At 45.7% G+C, this 12,763-nt stretch overlaps 1 protein-coding gene across 3 annotated transcripts in view; it reads left to right on the top strand.

The window, feature by feature from the left end:
* The first annotated feature begins 8,596 nt into the window (after positions 1–8,596).
* The window catches only part of LOC139050695 (venom metalloproteinase BumaMPs1-like), a 35,452-nt gene continuing 31,285 nt past the window's right edge, over positions 8,597–12,763 (top strand). The window contains exons 1-2 of one of the 3 annotated variants that reach the window (XM_070527316.1): positions 8,597–8,718; positions 12,153–12,224. In XM_070527316.1, coding sequence (XP_070383417.1) covers positions 8,707–8,718; positions 12,153–12,224 — 84 coding nt within the window. In that variant the 5' untranslated portion in view covers positions 8,597–8,706. The remainder of the gene's footprint in view (positions 8,719–12,152; positions 12,225–12,763) is intronic. The other 2 variants (XM_070527318.1, XM_070527317.1) reach the window with 2 other exon arrangements.

The following is a 12,763-nucleotide window of genomic DNA, read 5'->3' as shown; positions in this document are numbered from 1 at the left end:
CGCAGTGCAAGTTTCAGCAAACATTCGCTTTCTGAGTACGCACCACCTCACACGTCCTAACACACGAGAAGATAGTCCACCCGACGACCGCGATCACTCCCGGTAACAACACTTACGTTATGTGAAGAGTATTCGGGGGTCGGCCACGAGGAACATGCATAGATGTAAAATGGGCTGCGCTGACGCTACTTGTCGCTGTTTCGCGCCTCCAAAATGTAGCAGCGCATGAGAAATCCAGCAGAGCGCTCATCGAAGCCAATTTATTTTCGTCTGGCCCCTTGCTGTCCGCACAGTATGCTACTCCTGCGCGCGCAGCAATCACGTGACTTAAAACCTGCAGCTCGCCGGCCACACATGCACCCAGTGATATGCTCGGGAAAGGTAGGCTCCGCGAGCAGCTCGTGTTTTCATGACTTGCCTGACTGCATGACGCCGGCATTGGCACCGATGATGCGAGCACGTATCACGTGTCTCTAAAACTTGATTTCGCAACAACATTGCCCCACCTTGCACGACGCAATCTGCTCCTTCTACAAGGGACAGTAGTATTGTCAGAGCGACCTTCGTCTAAAATTCACGGTCTATGGACAGCAGGTGGTGCATCTGATACTCTTTACACACGAGCACTCCACAGCCCTTTGAAGTAAGGGCCGCTTACTGGAAAGGTATTTGACACGAGGGGGCACGCGACAAAAGAGCTTTTCCTTACTGGTAAGTGTCCTTTACGGAAATGGAGATGGCTAAGCGTTTACCGGTGCAACGGCATCATCCCCATCAGGGTTCACTTCAAACGATTTTAGTTCTCCCGTGTGCCCGGTGCATAACATTTCGGCGTAAATCGTTCTTCGCGTTCCCGAGAGTAACGTGAAAGTAGAAGGGCAGATGGCTTCTAAAAGGGAAACCTCATCCGCAGCCCATCAGCAACAGAAAAGTTGCCGGAACACTTCATTTTCTTGGTGGTAGTTTTATTGCTATAAATATTTTACTACCACTAGTGTACCCACAATTTGCCTTGCAGCAAACGACTGTTATTAGAGCCATACACTTGAACGCATGCAACTGGCCCCCAAGTTGATCTCGCCACTGTCACACCGCCATACTGGCCTCGGGCAGCTTCGTCCGCGTGTTTTTCATAGGTGTAGCGTCCTCGCTCTCTGCCCTATTGCATGGAACTATCTAATCTGGCCCTGGAAGCAAACACCCACGATCAGCTTTTCGTCCAGTGGCCAGAGAAAGCAACATGAAATGCTTATCCACATCTGGCAGACATTTTGGACTCACTGCTAGTAACACTGATATTACCAAATGTGCGAATTATAAGGCTGCAAAGCATTTCAAGCTTTACACTTTCTTTTCTTATGCGTTATGCTTTCCTTGTTGTTTCGCATTCACGAGATGCAGAATTTTCTTGCGCTTTGCTCTGCTGCTTACTGATAGCATGAAAAGGAAAACGTGCTATGTGGGTTGTCACTGGGGAAACACTGTTCCGTAAGGGGTCCTTCATCACAGTGTGAACGGATTTACTTCAAAAGCCTTCACCTTTCCCGTGTGTCACCTTGCGCCGTAAATTCTTCTTGGCATTCCTGAGAGTCAGGGCGACTAAAAAGCTAACCAAGTGTGTATTTCTTGAATGACGTCCTTTGTGGCCATTATAAATTAAGATGGCCCGGGCAAGGTTTGACTTGACTCGTAACAGTGCATCGATACCTGTTTCTTTGCCTTCGTATCTTTCTTGAGCCCGTTCAGCCAGTCTTGCGATGCACATGGAACGCTACGAGACTTTTAGTGTAGAACCACCATTCGTAACCAAGGTTACGACGTGCACGTCACTTAAGAGGCAGGCTTAAGATGTATAACTATATTGCGCATCACTGTCTTTTAAAAATATTGAGCCGCCATTCCACTCTGGGAAACTGGATGTACAGCGAAACTGTTGCCAGCTTTGGACAAGCACGACCGACGTTAGGCGACGACCAGACAAGCGGCGTATGTTACGCTCCCATGTTGGTGTGTGGAAGTGCGGTCTACATGCTCATTCCTCTAGGTCCTCCGCTAAGCGCTAGTTTAACTGTGTCCGGGATTGCTCCCATTTTTGTGTGAGCCCCGCACACGCGGACACGAAAACTTTCAGCAAACTAGAGACTAACAGCTCCGCTGTAAAACTTTAGCATAAGCAGATATTTTGTTTTCGTGCACTTTGAAAAGCCAAATATATAAGATATCGGTTTGTGTGTTTTTGCCTGTGAATGAGTTATATTTCCTCCTATTCTACCAGGAAGGTATTATCAACCACGAACTGAGAATAAAGCCTCTACCACAAGACGAACGTTCGTTACAAGATAAGATGCCGCATAAGATCTACAAAGTACAAGAGATACAGGGTACCTATAACGACTTCGGTAAGCGAATTGTTTTTCTGTATGTTAGTCATCATTTTATTGATGCAGAATTTGAACGGGTGGTTTAACCAATCTTATGTCCACATATTTTAACTCCAAAAATGTTTATCACCCATCAAGTTCTTTACAAAGCTTTAAGCATTGAGATTGAAACGCGACTTGAACGCGATTGAAAGGCGCAGCAATCCGTCTCGAACGTTAATGAGGAGAGAGAGAAATTAGCTTTTATTTTGTGAAACGGTAATCCTAGTCCGGGCCAAGTCCACCCTATGTGGGAGGATTCCTTCATCCAGGAACACTCTGGTTAGCGATGCCTCTTAGCCCGGGTAAAAACGCTGCGTTGGCTATACAGGTCGTCAGAGGAAAGCTTGGCCCCCCAATTTTCTGTGGTGGTATTGATCTGCGGTGAGTTGGGGTGCTATTCTTGTGCTTCTATGGGGCGTCCTTCTTTGGAGTCATATTGTGGAGCTTGTGGTGTGGGGTCTGTGGATGTGTCACGCGGGGGGGAATCCTAGGCCATGTGATGAAGGGTTTCTGGGACGTCGCAGTGGGTGCACGTGTGCAAGTATTGCTAGGATAGAATGTGTTCATGATTATTCCCTGTACGTAGAAGTTCGTCTGTAAGCTGCGGAAGATGACTTTTTCCTCTTTGCTCAAATTCTCGTGTGGTAAAGGGCACATTCTTGTGCTGAGTCGGTGGTGTTGCAGAAGCTCAAAGTGCTCTAGGGCGATGTCACTGACGTTGTTGGCCGGCATGGTGTCGGTTGGCATATGCGTCCTTTTTGGCAGCTGCAAGCTGCTGATTGGGACTCAGTGAGCATTACTGCCACTTCCGGGCAGATTGTTATCGCCAGAGGGATTGATGTTTCCGCTGCAGTCTCGGAGGCTCTTGCTTGGATGGTGAAAGCTGCGAGTTCTCTGTCTTGGTGACCCACGACGCTTAAGGCAAAGGAGTTTCGTTTTATATACCGGGCAGCACTGGTGCGCCTCGAATCAGGGTCTCTCGCGTGTTTCTTGCTATGTGCGCGGATTCTGCTTCACCGACACTCCTTGTCGTAAGTTGGATGCATATGGCGCGGTATGCCTGCAAAGCTGATACTGTACTGCAGGACGGGTGGGATTCTTGCTTTCTGGTCTGTGTAGGCAGTGTAGCTTTCACTGTAGTTGGGGTAGCGCGAAACTGTATGCACGTCCGGTGGCAGTGAGCTTGAGCCGCTCTAGTGTGCCGATTTTAAGAGGGTCGGCAAGCGCTTCCCACGTATTGTGGACGCCGAGGTTGAGGAATATCTCCGTTAATGCAATGGGCGGGAGGGTCAAGCCTACGTTGATTGCCTTTCGAATGACAACATTCAGCTTCATGATTTCAGGCGGCTTGAGTGTCAGGTTCCGCAGGTGACACGGCCTGATATTAGGGCTTGGATTATCCTTAGTGTGCCTTGCTACCCTTTGGTTTGTGTTGAGGAAATATCACTTTTAATGCTCCTTGGCAGGGTAGCCTGTTTACTGCAAGAAGTGTTCACCGTAGCTCTCATGATCACTGCAGAGTTCCTTTAAACGTTCTCGCCCTGTAGTTATAATACAATATTGGGGAGTGGGGAAGCTATGCGAGAGCATGAGAACAGGTTATAAATTGCCATCATTTGGTTCTCTTGCCTGCTAAAGGACACGTATTGAGAAGAATCACAGATTTATGATCGACACGGAGTCGATATCGGCCCGACATCTTTGAAATGCAGGTATGTATATATATATATGTATATATATATATATATATATATATATATATATATATATATATATATATATATATATATATATATATATATTTATATATATATATATATAGCATCGGGGAAAGCTTCGCTAGGAACTTGCAAGGCAGAGCTCGTCTGCTTAAAGTTCCGCTCCGATCTCACCTGGAGAGGTTCACGTCAAACCAGCACCGATCACAGACGCGGCAGCTGTGCCCGAACTCTATGCCGAGAAATTCGCGCTGGAAGTGGCCGTTCGCACCTCCCACGGATTTGCGGGCTTGGGGTTAAAAGTTCTCGGTGACACGCAGGCCCGAAAGCGATTCCCGGAGACGCCGCGCATTCAGTCGGCAGAGTTCCTTGTGTCTGGTCTATAACTCGGGATCCTCGGCTCGGCGATGGCGTTTGTCGGCGGCCGCCTCGGCGCGATGGGCCGGATAGGCTCTACTTCGTCGATCGTAGTCCTGCTGAGCTGCGGCAGGCTTGACGCTGGAAGTTTTGGAGCAGTCGCAGGCTGGGATCGCTTTTCGGCGACGTCAAGCGTTTGGGCGACAACTCTCGTGTTCCCTAAACTGAAACTCGAGATACACGACTCGACGTCGCCTCTTAGTCGCAGCTTCGGCGCGGAGTTCCGGATCAGCTCGGCGGGACGCATAGCTTCTCGCTTGGCAGTAGGGCGCTCTTCATGGTAAGCCGCTCCATCTTCGGGCGTCCGGACTTTCTTCGGTCTTCCCATGGCAGCAGCACGTACGCAGGGAGTACATGAGGCGAGAGGTGTGCCACCACGCGGGCTCGAGCTTTTACTAGCCTGTGACATCACAACTCCGCCCTACGCGCGTGGGGTGTGAGGAGGTTACGTGACTCTCGCAGCTGGTTGCTAGGCAACGCGAGGCGGTGCACAGCTAGGCTGAATTTTCTGGTAACGCTCCACGGCAAAAGAAAAGCTTAAACTGCTCCCTGTTAAAAGTGCAAAGGCGGCTTCAAGATCTCCTGGCACACACGTTATTTAAAATATTTTCCTCACTGGTTTGAGTTGTAACCGTCACTATTGCGAAAAATAGTTGGGGAATGTAAAACATAGCGATGCTACATCAGACTCCATCAAGGCAGTGACGTTGAAACAACCGACTCCCTTTTAGCATGGTACGAAATTCTCGTCGACTAGTCCATTTCCCGGTGTAATATGTGTCCCGTTTCGTACTGGTATACGTATATAGCACCTGTTGCTTAATAAATATGTCTGATGTTCTCTCTGCGTATAGGAAAGTCAATACGCTTTAATGTCTATCACCCGCACATGATAACAGCAGCTGGCAAGCACATGACTAGTTGTTATGCCATTACTTTTCCTTTGTTTAACCACAGCTTCAATACGACTCAATAATTTCCAACTTACAGTGCAGCGAAGCAAATATGTATATCTTTTTTTTTGCAGAGCCGACGCTCTCACAAGTTTACCAACGTTCGTATGAGCTCAACCAGCGTAAGAAAAGAGACCGAAGAAATCGGAATGGTAAGTATTGCAGATTTAAATTTGAAGAAATTGGTTATGTTTCACTATTTGTCCTTTTGTTATAATCCGCGCCAATGCACTGAAAAGCATTATCTATCTATCCATCTATCTATCTATCTATCTATCTATCTATCTATCTATCTATCTATCTATCTATCTATCTATCTATCTATCTATCTATCTATCTATCTATCTATCTATCTATCTATCTATCTATCTATCTATCTATCTATCTATCTATCTATCTATCTATCTATCTATCTATCTATCTATCTATCTATCTATCTATCTATCTATCTATCTATCTATCTATCTATCTATCTATCTATCTATCTATCTATCTATCTATCTATCTATCTATCTATCTATCTATCTATCTATCTATCTATCTATCTATCTATCTATCTATCTATCTATCTATCTATCTATCTATCTATCTATCTATCTATCTATCTATCTATCTATCTATCTATCTATCTATCTATCTATCTATCTATAAATTGACGTCAGCTGCGATAACATTTTAGTGGTTGGAGTGCGAGGTCTGTAGTTCTATATATTTTTTTTGTAAAGTAAAATATATGCTAAGTAAATATAGACATATGCTCAGTTATAAAAGCTTTTGCTGAGCTGCACTCTAAAAGATACGAGGGCACTTAAGCACTTATGAGTTGCGAATGCGAAACAATAATTGTTGAATTGAGCGCTTGCGAGCAGTTCTTCGAGTGCTGAACTCCTCGAGGGCAAGCGAGCACATTGAGATGTTTGGCCAATGCCTCCTTGATAGCGTATTTCCGTTGCACATCGATCCGCGACGTCGTGCTACCTCGCACAACTGCCATACAATCTAATGGTGACGCTCTCGAATAAACCACGGTGAATTTTGACGCCACCACATTGCCATGCCGGGCTTGGCAGTGGAAATTTCGACCCGAGTAGCGCGATGTCATAAGGCAGAGTGCACAGGCCTGCTATCAAGGAGGCGCTGGTTTAGACCATTGGGTAAGACATTTGGATTCTGCGCGAACGGTCACTTGTTCGAAAGATACTACCGCCAAAGTGTTTTTTTTTTCGAATTTCTTCTGTTTTCATGCACTAATTTTTGCATAGCGATTACCTAGGCGAAATTAGAATGCAGGTGAGAGCTTGCACGGGCAAGAAACGTGCGTATAACAGAGACTTCCGAGTGTCATGGTGACATGACGTCACGTCGATGCCCTGTCCCCTCACGCAACAGCTGGCGCGCCTGTGTTGCAGCAGTTCCTTTGAACTTCTCTGACCCGTCGAGGTGCGCACGTGAAGTGGTGTTATATATATATATATATATATATATATATATATATATATAGCATCGGGGAAAGCTTCGCTAGGAACTTGCAAGGCAGAGCTCGTCTGCTTAAAGTTCCGCTCCGATCTCACCTGGAGAGGTTCACGTCAAACCAGCACCGATCACAGACGCGGCAGCTGTGCCCGAACTCTATGCCGAGAAATTCGCGCTGGAAGTGGCCGTTCGCACCTCCCACGGATTTGCGGGCTTGGGGTTAAAAGTTCTCGGTGACACGCAGGCCCGAAAGCGATTCCCGGAGACGCCGCGCATTCAGTCGGCAGAGTTCCTTGTGTCTGGTCTATAACTCGGGATCCTCGGCTCGGCGATGGCGTTTGTCGGCGGCCGCCTCGGCGCGATGGGCCGGATAGGCTCTACTTCGTCGATCGTAGTCCTGCTGAGCTGCGGCAGGCTTGACGCTGGAAGTTTTGGAGCAGTCGCAGGCTGGGATCGCTTTTCGGCGACGTCAAGCGTTTGGGCGACAACTCTCGTGTTCCCTAAACTGAAACTCGAGATACACGACTCGACGTCGCCTCTTAGTCGCAGCTTCGGCGCGGAGTTCCGGATCAGCTCAGAACTTAGGTTCCGTTTCTCTACTTTTCGCTCAAGCAGCCATTTAATGGCGTCGCATCAAAATAGTTGCATACTTTGTAGCCTGTTTTTCTCGAATAACAAGACATCAAGAACAAGGCAAGAAGAACAACCTCCTGTATTTTTAAGTTTTCGCGTCTGCTACGCCACTCCAGGAGCGTCAACGCCATCCCGAAGTTGACTGAGTTCCTGAGGAACCCCAGATGTCCCCATGTTTTCAACATTTCGCTTCACATTCTTCATATCTTGGTCAATGCAGTCAAAGAGTTTCTCAATTTCATCAAGTTGAGCAGACAGCCTATGGATAGACTGCTCGAAGCCGTGTATGTTACATGCTAAGCCCAAAAGCAAATAGTGCTTCAAATCCTTCTTGTGAACTACAATATGACATTCGATTCTGTTTTGCGACCCTGGCCAGAAGCAACACCGTTGTTATGAACGCATCGGCGTGTCTCACACTTTTAATTTGTTTAAACGCTTCTCGTCTGGCCTTCTCGTTCAATCCAGAACACATGCCGAAATTGAAAGGATCCTACAAACGGAGGTAGACAAGTCCGAGCCATTTTCGCTCGTTGGAGAACAAGAAAACATTAAAGCCGCTATGGCAAGTAGTTCTTAGTGTTGATAGTGCTACAATTCGTTACAACTCAGTTTAACTAGAAGTAGGGTTGAAATGTTGAACTTTCACCAACCTAGAGAACATACAGAATACCGTTCAAAATTTGGTGTGCGGTGTGCTCCATCACTTCAGCCAAAAAAGAATGCCAAGTTGGAGTATCAAAATGAATCGAGGAGTTCGTGCTCACGAAAGCAATATTCGTGCTATGGGAATGAAAGTTATTTCATGCTGGCAGCTTTGTATGGCAGCATCATTGGCTATCATTTCCACTTTCGCCATACACACATTGGAATGATTTGGAGCCCGTTGCAAGTAGCGTTATACATACAAGGAATACTACTAAAAATGTTTACTTTGCTTTCATGTGTGGCACGTCATAACATGGAAGACAAAGAAGAGGAGCGATCAGCGAACCGAGATAAGTTTCTGTGGAGCTTCACGTTATTTCTGACTCGGTGCACCAAAAGTCATTTAAGAAAAATGAGGAGTTAATTGCTTATCTGGCAGTCATGACAAATGCAGTGAGTACCTCTTCTGACTTCTTAAGGATGCAATTCTGAGTTTTTGCATTCGAAACATTTATGTTTTCTTACTGGGAATCGATTTCTCTTGAATTGTTTATTTATTTCGAAAGGCTGTGCCTGTTCACGGATTATTTACAATATGCTGACATATTTAGGTAAGTGGACTAATTAGTGCGGGCTGTTGTACTCCGTTAACTTGGGAATGGAATTTTCTGTTCTGCCGTTCTTGTGCGGCCGTTATTTGTACCCTCTGGCAAAGTATAGTCGGTGACACCAAAATTTCCCACCGGTCTCTCTTCACTATTACGCAACGACGCATCATTGTGAAGGCGAAGAAATGCTTTTGTGGACCGAGCCATGAAAAGGAAGCGTACCGAACATACGCTTTTTAAACATAGTGCACTTCCAAGTTAGACATACAGTGTGGACATAGATGGCATACTGAAGATGTTTAAATCTGTGGACCCATTCATGGAAAACAAAAAACGTCAGAGAGCCGGAGTATAACTTGACAAATACGCGCATGCGCACGCTAATCCCGTTACTTGACACAGCCATCGAGCGAACAGTCTTGTGTATGATTCATATGAAAGAAGCGCTGTTTCACTTAAAGAGCTAGTGTTCTTCTGTCTTATATTTTGAGTTGCCATTATCTCTCATGCGTTGTGATTATTATATCTGCCGAAAATCTACCTTTCCCAAATGGGGCTCACACATGCAAGCATTGCAGTGCTCGAGAAAATGCCCCTCGTCGTGTTTTTAAAAGTTTTAGGCCGTGCTCCTTGGCTCGTTAATTTAAAGAGTGCCCGGTCTGTCCGATGTAGGGTAGCCGGGAAGCTCGGTAGAAGCAACACTAATATCAGACGTGGTAATGGAAGGGTACTATTCGGGAAAGAGAAACAGTATGATTTACACATCGCTACAGCTATTTCAGTGAGAGATGGCGTGGTTAGATGTCTTGTTGTCGGAAGTATCGAGGACAGTGTGTGCGTGCGTACATTTGTCCACTTATTCGTGGGTCTGTACGGTAAATAAATCCGTTGGAAGTGCCGCCGGTGTCATCGCCAGTGAGTCTTCGCTGTTCTTTGTGCCCTTCTTTGGGCCCGTATGTCTTTCAGCAAGTACACACTAGGCCAAAACAGCTTTTCTCCTGAAGGCTTCTGGATGAAAGTATGGCAAGTATCACTTAGGGTGCGAGAGTATTTAAAGAAGAATTTACAGTTCATTTTAGCTACATACACCGTTGGTTACTAAGGATAGTTCTCCTAAAATGCTAGTGGTGCTACCATGGACTAGGGGGCTTATGAAATATTTGGCGTTCTTGCAAAGCAGTCTCTGGTTGCCAAGACACTCTAGCCGTCGTGGAAGATGTACTGTTGCCGACATTGCTTATAGTGCGAGCGCCTGTTGATGACCGTGGTGTCGACAATAATAACTTTGATGTTCTAGTTGAGGTGATGTCTCTAATGTCCGTAAGAAAATGTGCTTGCGTGGCATCCTTCACGTTAGCAACTTAATATTCAAATTAGGAGCCTTGGATTTTTTTCAACCTGTTGTTCTGCACAGTGGGATGCCACTGGCCTTACTTGAGCCAGACGTTAGCATAGACATGATGGGCCTACGTGACGACATCGAAAGTACCGCCACTGTTGCCTCCCTTGATGATGTCATATTACCAACTGCATTGAACATCTGTCGTCAATGAAACCAGGAACCAAGGTTCACATTCTCTCAAAGCATAGTCTCATCCGTGACTCTAACAAGAATGACAAACCCCGAGCAAGCAAGTTTGAGTAATGCCTGTACAAACTATCGTATAATAGAGTATTAGAGGTTGGATTGCGCCACATTTTGACAAGACACACAGAAGAGAACATTGGCTGCTATAGAGACTAAAACTCCAGGCTGATCCGGCAGAGGTCATATCGAGTCTCACTGGTTGAGTAAAACTATTGATGTACATGTCAAAGAAATGGAAGTAAGCACATTCATTTAAAAGACGTCGGCTGCATCTGGTATCTGGATAAAGAAAAATATGGCTCGTGCTGGTTGTGCGTCGATTAATTACAACTCAGCCATGTTGCAAATAAATAAAGAAAAACACCTTACTGATCTGCCTACAACTGCATTCATTCACTACTGTTTGCTTTGTATTTTTCTTCTACGGACTTGAGAACTAGATTTGCAATGTTTTACAAGCATGAGGTCTTTATATTGGCGACTTCCAATACCTTCGTAAGATAAACCCAAACATCTTGTTCAAGATTCCGATCTGTAATGCCATCTTGTTTATGTAATGCCCCTTATTACCTTCTGCTGTATATGGACGTAGTTATCTGTAGCCTCAAGTAGACAATCTCTCTTTCATATATCCCCAAGACGTTGTCATCCTTTTCAGGATTACTTTCCACGAGTACATTGAGCACAACTGTCCTTTTGACGTAGTCTTTACATGTCTCGACAGGGCTGCACTGACTTTGATCTCTCAGTGCCACCTTTGTGACCTTGAAACTTTAGTCCTCAGCCACCTGAACCAATGAGCACGGCGTTCGATCGGACCTACAGCAAGTCGTCACAGTCACCAGCATGACGCTATCACGCTAGACACGAGGTCATAAAATATTTTTGAATCTGTCCTCTTATATGCGGAGTCTTGCTCCCAAATTTGCTAAGGTTGATTACCGGCTCGCTAGAGCGCTCAACAAAGACGATTTTCATTTTTCCAACATAATCAAGTTTGGATTCACTTAACACTCTGTGTCGCACTTAGGAAGCTAGCGCACACGCGTTTCCCGTACTTTTAATCTCAAATATTTCAAAGTCTCCCTAAGATAAACGACCTAAGTAGATATCATGCACAAAAGGAGATGCGGTGTGGTATTGGACTGCACATCACAAGCGTGGCCTGTGCCTAAAGTTCATGGCCCACTACACTGGCCCCTTCAACATTCTGGCATACCTCAATGACGCCACTTACGCGATTTTCGGCATCACGCGCATCGGAAGCCACGATCGCATTACCAGCCTCGTTCATGTCGCCATTGTTAGAAGTTTGCACCATGGGATTTCCGATCAACTCCCTCTGTTGGCACCGTCTGTAACGTGCATAGCGCTACGATATGGCCGACGACTCGTGAAGAGGAGTGCTATGCCCTCCAGTACTCTGAGTGGCCTTAACACTACACCTCTCGCTGCCAGAAACCATCATATTATATCAAATAAACGCCCCACCTTAACAAAATCACCGAAAAATGGTACGAGAGAACGTGTTTATTGGATGTTCATTTTTGTAGCTAGACTACATTCCCTTTCATTGCCTAATAATACCAATTGTGAATATCTTAAAATAATGCTAACCAAGTTTCAGTGTACTATGTGTGAGGAACAAGTTCGGTGAGGAAGTCATAACTGTAAATGATGGTGTATTTCAGGTGAACCTAAGATATCTGGACATGAGAAATCCGCGGATAAGCTTCATCCTCGTTGGACTTACACGTAGCAGAGTAAGTCTTGCAATCATTGTTCACTGGAATAATAGAACACCACGGAAGAGAATCCTTGGTTCTGCTCTGTAGGTCCACAGTATTAGCGTTGTTTCCACAAGGAGAGATAGTACGTAAGATCTCGAGTGAAGTTGTTATTGGTATTAGCGTATTGTGGCGATATAAAAGTGTGACCAAGAGAAAAGAGCACTTGATACTTTGTTCTGAAGCTTTTGCTCTATGTTCCCACTCACTAGTTGAACAAAAAAACAGCTTGTTTAGGCCAAGGCTGGTTTAGTCCTTCCAAGGCACCTGAAAGATGCCGCTCTTTCCTTGGGATCATTTCCCACATCGTCAACAAACTGACCACGTGTGCCAGCAAGAGGCATGAGGTCGATTATTTACTCCGCCGCAGTATAAGCTTGTCACTAGCGAGCGACTTCTCAGCAAACGGAGGAATAGTGCTTGGAGGGGCGCTCCTCCTGCCGTCCCACAAAGTTCCAGTCCCATCACAGCAAGTTCAAGAAAAATAGTAGGGGAGGAGTAAGAGTGATTTTCGG

The sequence above is a fragment of the Dermacentor albipictus genome, chromosome 10 (genome assembly GCF_038994185.2).
Source record: "Dermacentor albipictus isolate Rhodes 1998 colony chromosome 10, USDA_Dalb.pri_finalv2, whole genome shotgun sequence".
Classification (NCBI taxonomy): Eukaryota; Metazoa; Arthropoda; class Arachnida; order Ixodida; family Ixodidae; genus Dermacentor; species Dermacentor albipictus.
This window is presented reverse-complemented; position numbering and strand designations above follow the sequence as displayed.